We start from the raw sequence: 20,969 nt of genomic DNA, 5'->3' as shown, positions 1-20,969 counted from the left end.
TTGCAACTAACGAAATAATTGTAATCATCTGAACATACCGTAGAGTTAATGCGTTTATCGTGGCATTTTCTCTTCTTGTTAAATTACTAGGATTGGCATGGCCCTCTGGTATGCAGCCAGCGTCAGACCAAATCATCTGTTGACAGCTAAGGGAATGTGGGCCTTTGAACGAGGGACAATCGCATGGGAATGCTGGAAAGGTATTTGAAATATTAAACTTTATGGATTTTCTCAGTTTAGAATAAAACTTTCGAATAGAAATTAGAATAGAAATTTCGCATCATCCTCACCCATTCCATAGCAATCCATTTGAGCGTTTCCATTGTCTAAGTGCGCTTCATCGGTAATGTTTTGCATATACGCCTGGACTTCACTGGCAAATGAAAACAACAATGAAGATTATCACATAGGCCTATTCAGTAAAACGTTTAAACACCATTGCAAGGTTTGCCGTGTCGTTTGCACTTCCCGAAGATGCATATAAACCGATTGGTTTCTGCCACTATTCTATAAACTACAATTGTATCTAAGATCTAGCAGAACCTGAATGTGATATCACAAACTTGACAGCGCCGTAACAGTAAAAAAACAGTTAATAAAGTACATTTTCTGGCATTGTAATGATTTATTATATTACATGCTAATTCACAACAGTTGCTATAAAAGTTCAATCCATGTGCAGTGTCGGATGAAACTCACTGAAGATTACATCCATCTAAGACATCTCTCAGTTCAGCAGGCATGATGCCGGGATATTTGTAGCCTTCATCAACGCAACCGACTTTGTGCCACATGGAAATGTAGCAATCAATGCTGTGCGGCCCATTGTATGAAGTGCAGCCATTCAAAAACTCTATCAATTTTATATGTGTTTGTTATTGCTTTTTTATGTGATTTGGTTTTCACAATTAGTTATAGGCTATATCGTAACTGGTTTGTGGAGAATTTACGTAATGGTACACTATTAATTTCTTGTAAAACCTATTAAGAAAAGTATTGAAAGTTTTTTTTTCTTTTCATCAAAGTTACCGAGGAATTACGATTGCCCTCAGCAGTTTGAATCTGATGTCACTAAAACTTGACATCTCACGTAAAAAGAAAATTGTTTTTTCTATAGTTCTTTTGAGCTTGTAATGTTGACACGTTTTATACTAAAATAAATGTTCAAAAACATTCGTTTTGACGGCAAAGATCGGCACTTTATGTCATAAACTAAAGCGTCCCTCAAATATACCAATAACAAAACTTGTAACTTCAAACTCACTTATTCCATAACAGTTGAGCTGTGCATCGAAGTCACCGTTGTGGGCTTGTATTGAAAAATTGCAGAAAAATTTTCTTCCCTCACTGAATAGAAAACAGTGACAGCAGCAAAGTTAAACCAAAAAAGTTATCAAGTGACTGATCGTATATACAAGTGGCACAAAAAGTAGAGCTAAGTAGCCTACTGCGCGCCATGTACAACTTAACTCCAATAAAGCAAGCATTGAAAAGAACAAAATATAAATACAAAGATACTGTTTAACAACTCGGATAGTTTGGCTTTTAGTGTGCGCAAAAATTGAAACGAGAACAAAAAAATCTGAAAAATAGCCAATTTTCAAATGACGTTCGCACTCACTGAAGGTTGAGGCTGCTGAAGTATGCAAATTGTGCGGGGGTAACATAGTCAGGATGATACAGGCCCAATTCAATACAACCAGCATCCTCCCACATCGACCTCTGGCATTCTATTGAGTGAGGCCCTGGAAAAAACTTGCATCCGCTTAAGAATTCTGAAACAAGATCATTTCAAACAACAATTTAAGCAAAGAAGTCAAGATGTTTATCGTCTATTCAATGTTACCTATATTAAAATAAAAAATTGTAAGATATAGACTTACAGCACTTCTGCTACAAAGTAATAATGAAATGAATATATACAAACACGCAATTCAGTTCACTTACCTATTCCATAGCAGTCAAGCTGGGCTTGGGTGTCACAAGCAAGGGCCTTGGTGCTGATATTCTCCACTATGTCCAAAATAGTTCTGAAAACGCAAAGAAATGCAGAAAAAATAATTGGTTGATTTTTAATCTGTATCTTCGGACTGAGAAAGCAAGTAAAAGGTTACTGGCACTTTTTCATATACTTGCAAAGGCTTTGAGCCCATGACGCAGGCTCGGCCACCGAGATTGACAGAGTGAAGTTTCCGTTTGTTGACTGTCTATAAATCATTCCACACTCTAGGGGGTGCTGAATGGAGAACAATCCTTAAAATACGTTGGTCAAGCGCACACCCCGAAAACGAACCAGCGGCCTTTGATCTTGCGGTTTCTTAGTACACAAACTCAGCCGCTTAACCAACTGAGCAATCGGGGCTGTGTAAACGCAATTAAAAAGGCAATAGTTGATCTAGCAATGTATATTAGATTCTTTTGGTCATATGCACCAGTTTAAGAAGTAGCAGGCTACTGTTTTTACGTTCTTCAGGTGACTGGATGTCAGATTACCAGCTAAAGTTTAAGAAAAAATACAGTTTTGTTTGTCGTATCAAGGCTTACGAACAGTGGTTGAAGATATAGGTTAAGTGGATGGGAAGGCAAGGAAGCCAATCTTCGTGTCCACCTTCAAACATGCAGTGAAAAGTGTTATCAAACGTTAAAAAAAAATCTGTGTTCTTACACGATGTTGGAACTGTTCATTTGTAAGGTGAGGTTATCAGTGGATGAAAGATTTTCTGGGTATGAATGTCCTTCTCTAACGCATCCAGCCCGCTCCCATAGTGTCGTCAAACAATCAATTCCGTGTGGAGGGTCGAATGTGAAGCACCCGCATGGAAATACTAGAAACGGAAACGGTGCCAAATAACGAGTGAGAAAGCAAAATTTCTTCACTTCAATTATACGTTTCCATTTTCTTTTAGTCATTTAAAGGCAAGAAATTTTTTCATTGTCTGTTTTAAGCCTGGGTATAAGTTAAAATACATTGATCTCTGTGGGCAGTGTGGTTGTATTAGATTCAACCGTCTTGTGACTTTACAACACAAATGATACATTTAAAAAATCATGCAAAAACTCATAATTTTATGTTCTGTTTTTACAAATAGGTAAATTCATGACGTTTGACTTACTCAAGCCATAACAATAAAGCTGAGCAGTTCTGCTAGGAAAGGAATCGATCTCGGTATGGGCTTCTTTTGATATGTTCTCGACGTAACTCTTCAACTCACTTAAAAATAACGCTGTTTTATACACACCAAAAGTTGGATAGAAACTGGGGTATGTGGACTTCTCCAATCATGCATTGATGTGTTTTGTAGCAAATTGATGAAAATAACTCGGTAGAATCTTATTAATCTACTGTATGATTTGACATGGTAATCGGTAAAAATCCATACGGAAAATGTTTATGCGGGAAAAAATCTATACAGAAAACATCCGTACTCTCGAAAAATAAGGATATTTTCCTGTCCAGATATTTTCCGTATGGATATTTTCCGCAAGGATTTTTACTTACATTCTTTTACATATGAGCAGTGGACAATAACTTCCATAATATATCGTTCTCTCAGCTAATATTATTTCTTTTGCAACAATTAATACAAATACCATGCGTAAGACAACCGGGGATTTATTGTTGATCTTGTACACAGCAGTGACAGTTCACGCACTTTACAACACTTACTGAAGGGTCATGTCAACAAAGAGTCCAATTTCGGAAACAGAAAGATTATCAGGATTCTTATAACCTTGCTCTAAACAACCGGAGTCGACCCATGAAGCAACCAGGCAAGGAAGGGTGTGTGGACCGCGGAAGAACTGACAATGCGATGGGAAGACTGAAAAGCAACTAGAATACTGTAAACTGAACACATTACAACTGAACACATTTCTGAAAGATAACTACTTTCCAGACATCAAATCAGTCCTTTTTTACATTGATTCAACGTCTACCTACAACCTAATTTATTGCCTGGGTTACGTGTGTTTTTCAACTTTTGACATATTTTTGGCTTATAAAAAACTTACTTTTAAGAAAAATACTCATGCAAAGATTTACCTAATCCATAGCAATCCATCTGAGGACCAAGATCCATTGCAAGCGCTTGATCAGTCAAGTTGTCCACGTGCTCGTGTATGTAACTAAAGCAAAAGCATTATCATCAGCTGTACTGTATAATGCAATGCTATCAATGCAAAGGTAGATAGTTTTTAATGCAATCAAGTTGTCAAAAAAAAAGCTTTGAAAACGAAATTCCTCGATGTAATATTGACTGAAAATAATTGAAAGGTGGCTTTTATTCTGTGAATTTAATCAAGAAAATAATTTGCATTTTAAATAAAAAAAAGCCCAGACTTACTGCAAGTTTTCTGTGTGCAGAGTGTAATTAGATGTGCGATTTAGCATCACAGTTAAGTTTTGAGGGTAGGCAAGTCCTTCGTCAACACAGCCAACCTTCCTCCAAATCGACTGAAGACACATGGCTTTGTGAGGCCCTCTATAGTCAAGGCAACCGTTCGGAAACTCTACAACAGATTAACATTGCTTAAGAACGAACTTCGACAATGCAAGTTTAACAGCATGTAGTCACTTCCATTTAAAACTGAGACTAAGATTAAATTTCGTTCAATAAATAGGTTTTACTATGCACAAGCACAAGGCAAAGGAACCACTGGAGCAGCGAGCATGTTCCGTTTTGTTGACAACATTGGTGCAGCCTTGACGCTTGCCATGAAGACTTAAATGAGAAATGTGTACATCATCCCAACGTGGAAAGAATCCACAGTGGTATACAGTTGTTTCGAGCTTTGGGCAGGCCTTCAGTTCTTACCAATTCTTATCACAACGTAATAAGAACTAGCCCAAGAATCAGTGGAAACTGATGACGTATGTCCAAAGTCTAAAACAGCTATCTACATCTGTGAATTCTTTCCACACTGGACTGCAAGACAATGTTTAACTAAAATGATAAAGTTGCAAAGTTCAGTTCGGTTTGTTTTTATTAAAAAGTTCAACATAGGTGGTTTTGCATGTTCAACACAGTTCTGCTCACTCAGTCCATAGCATTCCAACTGAGCTTCAACGTCGGGGAATAAAGATCTAGCGCTGAAGTTTCCCATGTAATCTTCCACTTCGCTGATAAGTAACAAAGTAGTTCATTGAAAAAAATTCTATTCAAAACAGTTTGATTCGTTTGAAGACAAAAAGTTCGTTCGTTGCAATCTTTTATTTATGAAACAATGCTTGTTTGTCTAGGTCTAAGAGTGTAGTAATAACGTAGTCACTGAACATTAGGCTAAGTGAACAAGAACCATAAACTAAAATTTTTATTGATCTTGCAATATAAGGAGTTGGTATGCATTTGAAAGTTCATTACCTACAAAATTTTTAAATCAATGCAAAAGCACAAACTTAATTTTAAAGCAATAAAATCCGCTTGTTTGTAAGAAGAAAGTTTTTCATCACTTTTTTGAAAAAAAGGTTGATAAATAATAAACGCAAACACTGTTCTACAAAAAGATTCTTTTGAGCAATTCCTTTCGTGAAAGATCTTACAGCTTGTTAGCACCAGGCCAATCTAATCAAAAAATAAATAGCCCACAATGTAGAAACTAAACTCATGTTCAGAAAACGTTTCAAAATTTAAACTATTTATATCTTCAGGGCTATAAAATGAAAGAAATCCCTGGTGCCTCTATGCTTAAATTTAATTTTGGTTTACGTCTTTTAAGCTTATTACCGGTATACGTTTGCTGAACATCACTCTAGTTTCTACATTTGGAGATTTTTAATTTTTAATCAGATTAACAAGATGTCCATCCATTCTGCTCGTAACTTGATGGCACTACTTACATGATATTCATGTTTCTGATAGTGTAGTTTACGGAGGGAGTGTAATTTTCTGGATAGCCGTAACCTTGGTGCACACAGCCCTGGTCTATCCATATCGCTTTCAAACACTCGAGTCCATGGGGCCCTCTGAAGAACCGACACCCCGGAAGAAAAACTGGATAACAAAGCAAGTATTTGCAATGATTCTTCACAACAACAAAAAACCCTTAAAACCGTTAATTCGACATTTTCAAACATGTATTATCAGACTGGTGACACCTTCTGGTGTCAAATCCGTTAGTCTTGTCTTATAATAAGGGTTTTAATCAGTTGCAATGTCGCATGAGTTGACATTGTAAAACCACACCAAATAGGGATGTAGCTATTAATTTGCGCCCTCATCAAATGGAAACTGTCAAATATCTTGTCCAACTCCATATGCCAGGGTTTGGCTCATAAGTTTTTCACAGGTTTGCATGCACTAGGAACAAGGATAATAAAAAACTAACTCAAAAGTTACGTCAACAGCCTAAAAGATGTAAGAATGTTTCACTGAGTCAAAATTGCCATCAAACCACTCACCCCGACCCCAGCTGTCTAACTGCGCTATAGGATCACCAGCTAAAGCCATTTCAGTTATATTCTCCATATATTCACGAACATCCCTGAATACAAATAAATATATACAAGTAAAAATAAGGACCAGAAAGTTATTTAATTTCTGTCACCTTCATTTTTGATTTCACGTCTAAGATCAAAACTAAAGGAGTGGAATTCATTATGAAAAACTTACCGCAGATGTAGTGCATTTAGTGTGTCATTTCGTTTTGAAAACATACTAAAGTTCATAGTTGCTTCTCTGAACTCTTCCATAGCAGAATGCATGGCGGTGGTTGTGGCAAGAGTAGTGGTTGTAGTGACCACTGTTAAGTTCATAGAGCTGTTGATGTACGTGGGAGTTGTGGGAAACATCACAGCAACGGTCGAAGTGGAATTGAAATATTCGGTGAGCAGAGCCAGCATGAGGTCATCCTTGGATGAGGATAGATTTCCAGGGTATCCAAGTCCCTCTTCAACGTTCCCAACGATTTTCCAAATGGTGTTAAGGCATTCCGTATGATGAGGGCCGAGGTATGATGAGCATCCGTTTGGAAACTCTGCATAAAAATTTTACATGCCAACGCCAAGATTCCATTTGTAAAATGAGTTTTTACATTCTTTTGGTAACTGCAGACTGCACTAGCACAAGATGTTGAAGTTTAAAATTGAAAATGAAAATTCAGCCCTTTTGACAAAGTCAGTCGAGTTGACTGACAAAACGTGAAAAATAAAGTTGGTTATTTTGTGTGCCAGTCTAGTCTGCAGTCACTAGAAGAACCCAAGAAACATTTTATACTTATATGCTCGGTGGGAAGTCTCATTCTGTACTGAGAATCAAGTTTCTAAATGTTAATTTCACCATGAAACCAAGTTATTTCTGTTTTTCATCTGCTCTTTTATTCCAATGTTATGTCTCTAGTTATGCAAAAAAACATACTTTAGCATAAATAGTACAATGACGGCAACATAGCTAAGTATAGCCTTTTGCTTAATCAACTTCACGGACAGATGAAGCAACTCACTCATCCCGAAACACTCAAGTTGTGCCTCTTTGTTTCCATCAAATGCCAAAAACGTAAAGTTCCCCATGTAGCTCTGGACGTAGCTGAAAGAAAGTCGAAAAACGATCAATAGACGTTGCGGAATGTAGAAAATATTGTTTATGAATTGTAAGGTCATTTTCATCAACTGCTGTGTAATGTATTTGTACTGGTAGCCTACTATGGCTTTGTAGTGCATCCGCATTTGAATCAGAAATCATGAGTTCGATGCCCTATCGCAGGGGTCACCAACTGGCGGCCCGCCACGCTGTTATGTGCGGCCCGCGGAAGGTATCAGCGTACAAGTAGGCTATAACCCAAAATACTTTTCTTGAGGATTTAAACAGCATGAAGGCAAAAAATACTTTCCGGGAAGCATATTTTCGCTTTGCATACGATTCCACCGACCGACCAATCAGATTGTAGTTCTAGGTAGGGGTTGTTTAAAGTTATTCCAATGCGATGTCCAGCCACACTGTTCCAGTGGTTGATTAAAACGTCTGTTTTCGAATTTCGAAAATGTCTGTGAGCATAGGGTTGCTTATTTTAAGTTTGTAAATGTCCTGTAAACACTAGTGTGCGTTTCACCGTTATTGGGTTTCACGAGCAGTGTTCCTTTATAAAAGTTTTTGTTGGCAAAATAGGTCGGTGTGCCAACTCAATTTATAATAAATTGGAATAATACTATATATAAATTTAAAGACTTTTTCTGGTATTATGAAAATATTTAGCTTAGTACTGCAAAATGTTGTTGTTAAGAAATGAAGATTAATATCTGATAGTGATAGACACACATTTTCGATAGTGTCACATACTTTTTAAGATGAAATTTTTATTGTTTTCGACAATTAACATAAACTGTTTGCCAATATAATGTAAATTAGTTTTTTTTTTGAATTTTCCATATTTTTTCATTCTATTCACCCTGTATTAAAGCCATTTTTTGCTGATTTCGCTCATATTTTAATCATAAAACATGTGTAGAAAATTTGTAACAACACGTCCCATGGTATGTGACACAACCCATCCACCTGCATTAGATATACATTGATGCAAAAACGAAATAACCGGGAAAAACTTTAGCTGTAGCTCAATGAAGTCTAACGATACCTCTTTCAATTGCACTATGTAGCATCTCGATACCATTGGCGCAGAACGAGACACATGCTGATTTGTAAAGATTATGACAACACGCCCCGGTTTGCCCTACAAGGTAGCATATTACTCAAAACTCAGTCAATGACGTTTTTTCTAATTTAATTAAGGTTACACTTACTGCAATGTCATGCTGGTGAGCATCGCTTTAATAGGAATGGAAACATTGCTCGGATGATGAAACCCTTCCGGTACGCAACCCACATCGTACCAATAACTAACCAAGCATTGGTGGCTATGTGGGCCTCTGTAGAACCGACAACCTTCTAGAAATACTACAAAAGAATCACAGTTAGTCTGTGTCGCCACAAGTAAAATAGCATCATACTCTAGAAAAGGTTTTAAAATAGAAAAAAATCATTTGTGATCAGTAATTTAAATAGTTACATACCACAACATTATTACATGTTATTGGGCCTATCCAAACCAGTTAACCTAAACTAATACCACAGAACGGTAAGACAATAGAATAGAGCAATAACCTAAAAAAGTTTGTTGCATGCTTAAAGCTTACCCATTCCAAAGCATTCAAGTTGCGCTATGCTGTTATTCCATTGAATGGCCGCACCTGTGATGTTGGTCATGAGGTCATGCAGTTCGCTGCAACATATAATGCGGAAATTAATCGCATGACGTGGACCACTACAATAAGATGAAGTTCCAGAAAAAATAAATGCCATGAAGATTCAACAATTTTCCAACTTTAATCACAATTTTACTTTTACAAGTTCTAGCTGAGGATGCTATTTTTTTACTTTCACAATTATTCATGCAAAATGTTACGACATTGGATATTTGTGCAATATCCCAGCATTCAAAATAAAAGTGATAAATGTAAATCCGTGTTATGTTCATGTCATGTTCCCTTTAACTGCCACGAGATCTATAAAGAACCCAAGCCGTAAAAAATACACACTGTTTGCAATCACCATAACTCTGATTTTTCTTCGCCAAAATGCATGGGTCTTACTTTTTTAGAAAGAGGAAGACTTGTATTTTCTAAAAGTGGAAAAAGTCACTTGGTTTATGTTTGAATTTTTTCTGCAATTTCAATCACTTACAGAGAAACTTTATTTTTTTGCGATATGAAATCTATTCGGCTCTTTCTTCCCACAACACATACACAATTACACATCACTGTGACTACGTCAACGTTTGTGCAAAAAGCCCGACACTTGCTTGACATCTAGCGATGAAGTTTACCGCAGTTTGAAGATTTTTTTCAGTTGTCCAAACCGAAACGAATGTTTTTTTTAAAAACGCAAAATTTGACATTTTAGTCATTTAAGGCATTTTCGAGGAAACATGTACAAAATTGGAAAACATATTTCAAAAGGCTGTCAAAACCACAACAACTTTCATGTTTTGATTTATTTCTAAAGAGTTTTAGAGAAAAATCGCATTTTGTAATGAAGAAAATTCAAAACCAATAAAAGTCTAATTCTAACAATATAAATAATAAATACGAACGTCGTCAAACTAACTACAATAATAAAGTAAAAAATAAAGATGCATCTTACAAGTAAAACTGTGGAGTAGTCTTGGTGAATCCACAAAGAAACAAAATAACTTACCGTAAATGTAAAGTGTTAAACGTGTCATTGAGTGAAATATAGAGCGTCACATTTGTAGTTAGGTTCGATGTGTGGATCAGTTCGTTAACGAAGGTTTTGGAAGGCGCGTAGTTGGAAGTCTTGGTTGTGGTGGCGATGTGCTTGCCTGGGTAGGCAAGTCCTTGCTCAACGCATCCACTCCTCTGCCAAAGGGTATTGAGGCAACTGACATTATGTGGGCCCCAATATGAAATACAACCGTTTGGAAACTCTGAAACAAAAAACGGCTATTAGATTGTGTGCCTAGTGTAGGCTACTGTACATCAAAAGCCTACATATGTACAATTTAATTATTTTAATTTCTCCTTGAATATACATAAACCTCAAGTACAAAGGTTGGAATATTAAATTCGTAACATGCATGTTGTCACAACTACAACAGTTGTCTTATCTAGCCCTTTCCATGTAGATGAAGCCTTGATACTCACTCATCCCGTAGCAGTTGAGTTGCGACTGCCTATGAGACATTAGAGACAAGTTGCTCAGATTCCGCATGAAAACAATCATGTCACTGCAACAAAAATAAACACTGCACAAAAACATTGACTACACGGCTGCGGCTAATGTTTAATCGTAACTGCAAGTTTACAGTAATACAAACTACACCACACATATACAAATGCAAGTTAACTATATGTATGGTAACACTGATACATTAAAATACATTATTTACTTTAATAATTAAATAAAAACAACATTTTACTCCAAGTTCATGCCGACCAAAGTTGCATTTTTCGATCCAGATAGGTTGGCTGGGTCACAGTAGCCCTCGTGGACACAGCCCATGCTGAGCCATACCGACTCCACACATATGCGGGGGTGGGGTCCGAAGTAAGTCGCACAGTCAGGTGGAAATACTATAAAAAAAAAAAAAAGATAAACCTTGAGTTGATATTAGTAAAAATGCATGTTCCTATAACAAAGACACACGAAACTACTAGTGTATGAGCATAATCACGACTTGGATAAGGTTACGCTAGCGTACACAGATAAATCGAACACGTTATTCTAACACTGTTGAAGGTATGGATACCGTTAAATTAATTAAAGTCGCTGGATAGAAAGAGCACTTGCACGGCACTCGAAAAGACGTCGGTCAAGTGCACGTTGCTGTGTCTTTGGCAAGACAATTAATGCCATGTGTGAAGGAGGACACGACGAGTAACGTCCTTGCCTTCCGGTCCGCTTTGTCTAAAACTTCAACTACTAGAAGCAAGCAATGAGTAGAAGAAAAAAAATCTGTAATCGGAAAGTTGAAGAGCAAAGTTAACATACACTTGGGCATTAAAAGTTTCAAGTTACAAACGAACCTCAATGGCCTACAAACATAAACAAGTTTACCCAGAAATTGACGAGCCTAGCTGAAACGTAAGTTAAAAAGTAGCAGAAGCATTCAGGTAGGCTACAGTTGATTGTTATGTATAATAGTTCAACGAATCCTACCAGCAAAATGATGCCTATCGCACCGCAAATCATGCTTTAACACTACCAATAGCTAGATACGGTACCTGCAAGAGATTCAGTTTAGGAAAACGAAAGCGATTTTACAAATACCACTTACTGAGTCCAAAGCAGCGCAATTGCGCTAAGCTGTTATTTGAAAGGGCGTCATCAGACACATTTCCCATGAAGTCAGAAAGTTCACTAAAAATAAAATGTTACATGAGCAGTAGGGTGTTGCAGGCGCCCCATGAAATTTAAATCTTGGTTTCACCATGCTTACCTTTTTTGTGGTACTGTGTTTAGATCAGTAGACCACAAATATGAAGTTTCATAAATTTTTATCGACGTTTACCTCCACCGCCAAGGCCATTTTGAGGCCCACTTTTTGAATTTTTTCATGTTTTTTGCCGCTAGAAGGTAGTGTATAAGTTTTGCAATATTGGGGGTATATTTAAAAGATGCTCTATGATGTTCTGAATTGTTAAAAAAAAAAATTGGAGATATGGGATAAGTATATCCAAAAATATTCAAGTTTTGTCACTAATTTTTTGCAAAATACTGCCCCTAGTGGTAAAAAGAAAAATTAAAATATCTTAAAAACTACTCATCATATTGTTATGGAACTTGCATGTACCCCCCCATTTTCGTGGGTAAGGAATTTGATTTTAGCAATATTTTTGCAAAATATTACCACTAGAGGGCGGTAATTCTAATTTTGAACTATTTTTTTGTAAAAAGGCGATATTGTTGCATTTCTTGAGCTATGCTATCTGAAGAATACAATTTCATGGTTTATGCACAACAAAATTTATTCAATTGTAAAGAAACTGCATGCATGCATGTACTATATCAATACATCCAAACAGGCAATGTGAGTCTTAGTTAACACAATTTGCGCAAAGGCAGTTGTACATCTTCGTTGTGTTGATAAATGACGTTTTCTAAGATTTGGTATCTTTTTTCGATCTTCCTCTACCGCTTGAATATAGTTTTGCAGATTTTTTTCTTGCTTTGCTAGATGAAGAAAGTCGGATACTAGTTTTACCCCTCTCTCTGCTGAATCATTGCAGACTCTGAGTGCACTTATGATACCATTAGCAGAAGCATAGCCATCATCTATTTCCCACTCTTTCGGGTGTTTGGCAAGAAAAGTGGTTGAAGTTTGCAAAAGTTCAAAAAACATTTTGCTGCTGGCATTTGCATAGGAGCACAATGACAATGAGTTATCATTAACAATGTCTGGCAGCTCTGGCTTACCGTATCCATTACCAAACCTGTTTGTAACCTGGTCATGGAAACTTGCATTTAAATGCAGCAGAGTTCTAGCCAAAGCTTCCTTTTCATCCATAGTGACTTGTTCGTCCCATAGAGCTAAGCGGATCAGCTCCCCAGTTAGGCCTACATACCATGTGTGCCTACCTAAAGCTTTTAATTTTGTCTACTGCATCATAGCTTTTGATGTCACTTACCAGTTGCAAATCTTCTTGGGGTGCTGATGCAGCAATTGGACAGTTGAACCACCATCCATTAAATACAAAAGTCAACAAATCACTCTAATTTTTGTATTTGTGACTTGGAAGTGATTCCTTGTGGTAGAAAGTCTTGCAGCATTACTATCTTATAGCAATAGAGCTGCTTTCCCATCCACCTTGCTCGATGGACTGCACCGCAGTTCATGAAGTTGTACTGTCCACTGTTGATTCCAATGTACACCGCCATCAGGTCTAAAAGTTCTTTGTAGTCACCCATCTGATAATTTTGCATATCTCTCAAAATTTATAAGTGCTTCCACTTTTCTGCTTTGGGTTGATACAAATTCTCCCAACTCTTGAGGATCTTTGGTATGCAGTACAGCTGCAGCATGTGGGGTTGCATCGAATCCTTTGTTCCAGAATCTTTTGAATAGTTCAATGCCTGGAGATCTTGACATTTCGACTTTCAGGGCTTCCCACACATGAGAATTGAGAAAGTATAACTTCTCCAGTACGTTTTCTGCATGCTAGGCAGAGAAGTGGTTTGTCTAGCTTTATTTGAAGAAAAATGCATGCAGCAGAGAGATGGCTTGAAAAATGTTTTGGGTATTGTTGTTTTAAATTTTTTTTTCTGGCCATCACTATGCTGCATGCACTTCTCTTCAAATAAAGCTAGACAAACCACTTCTCTGCCTAGCATGCAGAAAACATATTGGAAAATGTGGTGCAGTACATCGAGCAAGGTGAGTGGGAAACAGCTCTATTGCTATAAGATAGTAATGCTGCAAGACTTTCTACCACAAGGAATCATTTCCAAGTCACAAATACAAAAAATAGAGCGATTTGTTGACTTTTGCACTTTTGTATTAATTTAATGGATGGTGGTTTAACTGTCCAATTGCTGCATCAGCACCCCAAGAAGATTTGCAACTGGTAAGTGACATCAAAAGCTATGATGCAGTAGACAAAATTATCAGTGTTGCTGCTTTAAAAGCTTTAGGTAGGCACAGATGTGACACATGGTACGTAACTGGGGAGCTGATCCCCTTAGTTCTATGGCACAAAAAAGTCACTATGGATGAAAATGAAGCTTTGGCTAGAACTCTGCTGCATTTAAATGCAAGTTTCTATGACCAGGTTACAAACAGGTTTGGTAATGGATATGGTAAGCCAGAGCTGCCAGACATTGTTAATGATAACTCATTGTGCTCCTATGCAAATGCCAGCAGCAAAATGTTTTTTGAACTTTTGCACATTTCAACAACTTTTATTGCCAAACATCCGAAAGAGTGGGAAATAGATGATGGCTATGCTTCTGCTAATGGTATCATAAGTGCACTCAGAGTCTGCAATGATTCAGCAGAGAGAGGGGTAAAACTAGTATCCGACTTTCTTCATCTAGCAAAGCAAGAAAAAAATCTGCAAAACTATATTCAAGTGGTGGAGGAGGATCGAAGAAAGATAACAAATCTTAGAAAACGTCATTTATCAACACAATGAAGATGCACAACTGCCTTTGCGTAAATTGTGTTAACTAAGACTCACATTGCCTGTTTGGATGTATTGATATAGTTCATGCATGCATGCAGTTTCTTTACAATTGAATAAATTTTGTTGTGCATAAGCCATGAAATTGTATTCTTCAGATAGCATAGCTCAAGAAATGCAACACTATCGCCTTTTTACAAAAAAATAGTTCAAAATTAGAATTACCGCCCTCTAGTGGTAATATTTTGCAAAAATATTGCTAAAATCAAATTCCTTACCCACAAAAATGGGGGGGGGTACACGCAAGTTCCATTACAATATGATGAGTAGTTTTTAAGATATTTTAATTTTTCTTTTCACCACTAGGAGCAGTATTGTGCAAAAAATTAGTGACAAAACTTGAATATTTTTGGATATGCTTATCCCATTTCTCCAACTTTTTAAACATTATTCAGAACATCATAGAGCATCTTTTAAATATACCCCCAATATTGCAAAACTTATACACTGCCCTCTAGTGGCAAAAAACATGAAAAAATTCAAAAAGTGGGCCTCAAAATGGCCTCGGCGGTGGAGGTAAACGTTGATGAAAATTTATGAAACTTCATATTTGTGGTCTACTGATCTAAACACAGTACCACAAAAAAGGTAAGCAAAATCCGAGAGGGTCGGGGCGCCTGCAACACCCTAATGAGCAGAAAGCTGAACATTTTCAAATTTGTCAATTGAATGAAAAAAATAAGAGCCAAAATGTAGAAACCGAACTTATGTTCAGCTAACGCTTTGGAAATTACACTGTTTATATCTTCAGTGCTATTGAAATAGTTTCATTGAATGCACTGAAGAGGAAAACAGTTAAGTTTTTCGAAATGTTTCCTAAACATGAATTTCGTTAATATTTTGCTCTGATCCACCGACTTTGTATTTTGTGAATTTTTCTCGTTAGATACATGCAGAATGCTTCGTAAAATAAAATTAAAGCAGTTTGCCGTCAAGACATTGCATGAGCGTGAAACGACTTAGCTGCTGAAAAAGTTCTTACCGCAAATTCAATTCGTCGTAAAAAGGAGTTATGTTCGTGTCATTTTGATGAAGCGTGAAGTTGGCAAAGTCTGTTGCATTATGTCCTCTGTGATCAGAAACGTTCAGTGGACGGTTGAACAAGTATTCTTTAGGATAGTAAAGGCCTTTCTCAATGCATCCAACATCGAGCCACTGATTGATGAAACACTCCATTCGGTGAGGTCCTCTGTAGAATTGGCATCCATTCGCAAATTCTAAAAAATCATTTCACAAAACTGTAAACCATAGTTTGTAACAAGAAAACACTGATTTTTACTCGATTGTTGAGAAGGTTTCAAGAATAACAAAGCTATCAAATTGAAACCTCTGTGTTGATCATGACATCGAAAGTACCCATCAACCATTGTTATGCACAGAAAAAAAGTAACAAGTCTATAAAAGAGGCATTTCAAACAAACATTTAAAGACAATGCGTTTGCGTGCAAGATTGCAATAACAAATGCGATCTTAAAGAAACTGAGGAGATTTCTAATGTCTTGGATACAAAAACAGTCTTCACAGATTCGATCGTTGATAATATTCAACTTCAAGTTGTATAACTTACTCAAGCCGTAGCACCGGTACTGATCAATGGTGTTTCCATTCTCAGCACGCAGTGAATAGTTGAGGGTGAACACCTCCAATTCTCTGCGGATGCATTAAACATACCACACTGAAATAATAACTTCACAAGTAATAAAAAAAATCAAAACGCAAAGTGCAACATAAAGTCGTGTGGCAGCAACATCTTGAAACGCAATGTTTCATAATTTTTTAACAACTGCACTGTGCAGTGTGCAGTATAGACACTTGCTACATGTTGGTTACAACTTGAATAGGCATCGATTGAAGTCATGCTTATTGTTAAGGAGAGAAAGCCTTTCTAGAAACTGAAATGGCAGTTTTATGACCTTGTAACCACCGGCACATGTCGTTGCAGAAGTGAACAGTGAAGGTTCTGCTTGTTGCTGAAGTGTTATTGCAAGTGAATTGTTTGATTTATTAATCGTCGCTACATAAAGAGCTGTCCAGTTCATTGTTTAATTGCACAGGTGGACACTTAAACCACCGTTACTTGATGTTGCTGTTTGTTCTTACCCACAGCTGATTATCCACCGAGATAGCAGACATGACACTTAAAAACCAGTTTAAGCAACAAAGAGGCTTTGCCGTTCAGAGTTGTGAACTGATTGGAGAAAATGTTTTAAACGCAGTGATACCAACAGATGTACTTACTTCCAAAACTTGAAAAGCGTTTTTTACTTATAAAATCAACGTTATTTATCGGAAATTCTACAATAGCATACTGGATAGAAGAATTAAAATCCGTTCACCCACGGGATTGTCATTCGGTTCACAGTGACGTTGTCTCCGTACGTAAGATTCTCTGGATAGTGCCAGCCTTGTGGTACACAACCGGCTTTTCTCCAGAAATATTTCTGGCAAGTCATGGAGTGAGGTCCGTAATAGTTTTTACATCCGGGAGGAAAAACTAGAGCATAACATTGCATCATTCAACACGATAACAAAAGATTGTTCTGAGAACAACACAGCAAGTGAGGTATCAATCTAGTTGGTAAATAAATTGCAAATCCAAGTGCATTAACTTCAAAGCCAAGCATATTACAGTTTTTCTTTCATTGACATAAGTCATCCAATTGCCAACAATTTTTCTCTGTTCATGTCTAACCAGCACAATTATTGGACATTTTTCCAATATGACATCTTTCACCAAACGACAACCATAAATACAGGTATTTCCCTAAAAATCAACAACAAAATGTCAAAGTAAAGTTTCATGTATTAAAGCGAGTTTAAAAAGCAAAAACAAATGCTACTCACTGAATCCATAGCAATCCAACTGCGCCCTGGTATCAGGAGGGGTGGCAGATGTCTTTATAGCCTTCATGTGGTTTCGTACTTCACTGCAAGAAGGCGGCAATGTTTGAACATTTTGTTAAAACTTAAAAAAAATCATTTACTTTCATATAAGCAATGCTACTTTATGATATAATTTTTATTTTTTTTATAATCTTATTATAAAAAATATCAGTAATGCTTCAAAAGAATTAATTTTCGAAATTTCTTCTTGTGAAGCAGCATTATGAAGCCTACAGTAGAAAAAGCGTCATTTTGGAAATGCAAGGAATTTTTAAGAGAAGAAATAAATTTACAATTAAAACTGAGACTTCTATCTTGTTACATCATACCAGTCATGTCATATGGAAGTGAAAGTTGGACCTACAGCAAAGAAATTCACAAAAAAATTAATGCTTTTCAACTCTGGTGCTACAGAAGAATATTAAAAATATCATATAAAAAACACATAACAAACGAAGCAATTAGGAAAAGAATTGGAGTGCAAGATAGATGGGCAAACGACTTAGCAAAACAAAAGATGAAATTCGAGGGACATATTTTGAGAGGATCGGCAGGACAGCTACATCAATTGGTTATTGAAGGTATGGTGGAAGAAAAGAGGTGCTGGGGAAGAAGGAGACGAACATGGGGAGATGACGTTATACAGTGGGCTGATTTGTCAAGCATTGGAGAAACAAAAAGAGTAGCGGAAGAACGTGACTTGTGGAAGAAAATGACAGCCAACCTTCGGATTGGAGATGGCACGTGATGATGATGAAGCAGCATGTCATAGATCGTTTGTCATATGCGTAAGTTCCCACAAAGTTGAAAGTGATTGGATGGAAAATACGGGAAAAATCAAGAGAAGAGATAAAAAGCAAAAGACAGAAAACGACAGCATACCAGTGCAACTTGTTAGATTCAACTTAGAGTTTTGTGAATTCCTTCAAAAATGCAAACTGTTTTTAAAAGACATGCTACGCAAGAGAAATATGACCCAAGAAAAAGCATAATCACCATGGTTTCAAGAATAAAACCTATCCCTAAATGATACAAATTGGAGGAATGCATAGTAGTTTAGGTTAGGTTCTAGGCCTATCCAAACACTACATTTTACCGGAGTGTGTAGCCGTGCAAAACGGCGTTCTCTTCTGATGTAAAAAGATCAGGATAATCATGGCCTTCTGCCTTGCAACCCACCATCTCCCAGATGCTCCGATAGCAATGCACGGTATTGGGGCCCTCGAAAGTGTTGCATCCGGTAGGGAATGCTACAGAAAAAAACTACATTTGGAGAAAACTACACTCTTTGTTCAATAAAAAACATTTGTCAATAATTACAATATACTGTAGCCTACGTTATAAATGTGCTTTCATATAGTCACTAGGACTACATTATAGTGTAGGCTATTCATTGCGGACGTACAGTGCTTTCAGGGCTTTGCAAAGAAGACAATGTCAATAATTTTTATTTTTTCCATACTTTACCATGTCAATAATAAGTTATTTGATAATTTTAAAGGTTGTGCATTGAATTACGTTACATTAACACTAGCCACAAATCGTCACTGATTTTTACCACTAGACAGCCAATCAAGTAACACTAGAGAGAATATTTTTGATTATGCAATAGATTGAGTTTCGCTTTTACCAACATGATCTCTGCTTACTTCACAATGTAAATATTAACAACCTGTTTTAGATTGTGCAACTGTGCAATTCGCTATTACCACAGCGAACTCGCAGCATCAGGCTAAAACAGGTTGTTAATATCTACATTGTGTAGTGTTTTTGGTTATGACGAAAGTGAATTGTAAATAGTTGTTTCAATCACTTCAAAAGTCGTTCAACTTCCCATATTTCCTACAAATTCATCTCACCCATTCCATAGCAAGCCAACTGATATTCTTTCATGCCAACTAGAGCTCTTTCCAAGACGCTTTGTTGATATTGTCGCAATTGACTGAAAACAAGAGGATTGAGATAATTTCGGTAATCTTATTTAATTTTCTTTGTAAAACTTTAGAATCTTAAATGTTTAAAGGTGAAAAGTTAAACAACTAAATTACAAACTGAAAGTTGCAAACAGAAGTGATTTACAAGATTTTGCAAAAATGACTCTATCGAGTTTGTATGCGCAAACTTCCTAGATTTTTATGTGAACCAACTTGTCTTAGCTTGTTTGCTTCCTTCAAAAAACTTTACTTATTGGCCTGTGTCAAGTCTGGGTTTGTATTTTGCCGTTCGAGGCTAAGGTGTAAAGCACCAAACAACCTTGACACAAACAGCCAGCGTTATGTTATGATTAGGATATTGTTCTCCCCTCCTTGCTTAGAATGATACCCTTTTTAAAATGAGCATTTATAAATAACAGCAGTGCATCATCTTCAACTAAACAGTATAGGGCAATGATACTTACATCAAATTCATGTAGTTAAGAAAGGCGTGTTGCATAGCTGACAAGTTGTTGGCATTGTAGTGCCCCTCTAATACACATCCTACATCTGTGAATATTGAATTCAGGCACGCTAGTGAATGAGGCCCTCTAAAATAGACACAGCCATGCAAGAATTCTGTAAAATAAAAGAAATTCTGATGATTAAAGAAAGCCACTATTTGAAAACTTGAGTTTGTAGAAAAATTTGCTGATGGGAGTTTTATGTCTAAGCTTGATGTTACCCTTGACAGCAGAGATTCGCTCACACAATAAAACATATCCAAAATGAAATAAAACTACTAACAGTTCTTCTAAAACTTCAATACCCATTATAGCATCACTCCATCTTTACTAGTTCGGGAATGAAATAAGCATTAAAGAAAACGGTCAATTTTCTAAAACAATTACTCGAAACAAAATTAAATTAAAAGCAATATAGCTCTAATTAACAAATGTGGCTTCCTTGTACAAGCTGCGCCATTGTTACTCTTACACTAAAAGTTAAAGAAAAACTTACCAAAGCCGAAACAATCCAACTGAGATTGGACGTCCAAAGCACTGCCAGCCTTTCGCCGTATCAACTCAGTGTAAGCTAGAATGCCCCTACAGCAAGAGTGCACATGATAAGTTGAAGTTTAATTTAAAAAAAGGATTATTTTGTCCGTGCTTACCTTATATCGAGCTGAGGAAGGTGAAAAACCACTGTTAATGCGTGGGTGACATTATCCCTTACGACCGACTTGGTGGGAAACCTGTGTCCTGCTCTGATGCATCCGCCTTGAAGCCATATCGTGTTGTGGCATTCTATGGAATGCGGGATGGAGTAACTGTCGCAACCAACTGGGAATTCTGAGGAATGAGGAATTTTAGAGATCATGGAATGCCACGTCAGCTACATGGTGGAGTTGTGGGAACGCTTGTAACACACTCGAAGGAACGTTAGTTCGAAACCTATCGAGAGCACGCAATTGCCTAGGCAAGACA

General features: G+C 36.9%; 1 protein-coding gene across 1 annotated transcript in view; it reads right to left on the bottom strand.

Annotated features, from left to right (window-relative positions):
* LOC145786920 (uncharacterized) overlaps positions 1–20,969 on the bottom strand; it is an 83,191-nt gene that overhangs the window by 43,462 nt on the left and 18,760 nt on the right. The window contains exons 29-57 of the mRNA XM_082598662.1: positions 20,657–20,834; positions 20,503–20,588; positions 19,968–20,121; positions 19,429–19,511; positions 18,666–18,819; positions 17,531–17,613; positions 17,027–17,180; positions 16,254–16,336; positions 15,669–15,903; positions 11,785–11,867; positions 10,927–11,080; positions 10,652–10,734; positions 10,185–10,434; positions 9,125–9,210; positions 8,732–8,885; positions 7,438–7,520; positions 6,609–6,972; positions 6,398–6,480; positions 5,837–5,990; positions 5,037–5,119; positions 4,344–4,509; positions 4,043–4,125; positions 2,666–2,825; positions 1,948–2,030; positions 1,622–1,775; positions 1,265–1,347; positions 700–853; positions 291–373; positions 39–192 (exon numbers count right to left, since the gene is read on the bottom strand). Of these exons, the coding sequence (XP_082454788.1) occupies positions 39–192; positions 291–373; positions 700–853; positions 1,265–1,347; positions 1,622–1,775; positions 1,948–2,030; positions 2,666–2,825; positions 4,043–4,125; positions 4,344–4,509; positions 5,037–5,119; positions 5,837–5,990; positions 6,398–6,480; positions 6,609–6,972; positions 7,438–7,520; positions 8,732–8,885; positions 9,125–9,210; positions 10,185–10,434; positions 10,652–10,734; positions 10,927–11,080; positions 11,785–11,867; positions 15,669–15,903; positions 16,254–16,336; positions 17,027–17,180; positions 17,531–17,613; positions 18,666–18,819; positions 19,429–19,511; positions 19,968–20,121; positions 20,503–20,588; positions 20,657–20,834 (3,907 nt within the window). The remainder of the gene's footprint in view (positions 1–38; positions 193–290; positions 374–699; positions 854–1,264; positions 1,348–1,621; positions 1,776–1,947; positions 2,031–2,665; positions 2,826–4,042; positions 4,126–4,343; positions 4,510–5,036; positions 5,120–5,836; positions 5,991–6,397; positions 6,481–6,608; positions 6,973–7,437; positions 7,521–8,731; positions 8,886–9,124; positions 9,211–10,184; positions 10,435–10,651; positions 10,735–10,926; positions 11,081–11,784; positions 11,868–15,668; positions 15,904–16,253; positions 16,337–17,026; positions 17,181–17,530; positions 17,614–18,665; positions 18,820–19,428; positions 19,512–19,967; positions 20,122–20,502; positions 20,589–20,656; positions 20,835–20,969) is intronic.

The sequence above is a fragment of the Aplidium turbinatum genome, chromosome 17 (genome assembly GCF_918807975.1).
Source record: "Aplidium turbinatum chromosome 17, kaAplTurb1.1, whole genome shotgun sequence".
Lineage (NCBI taxonomy): Eukaryota > Metazoa > Chordata > Ascidiacea > Aplousobranchia > Polyclinidae > Aplidium > Aplidium turbinatum.
Note: the sequence above shows the minus strand (reverse complement) of the source record. Positions and strands in the feature narration are given on the sequence as shown.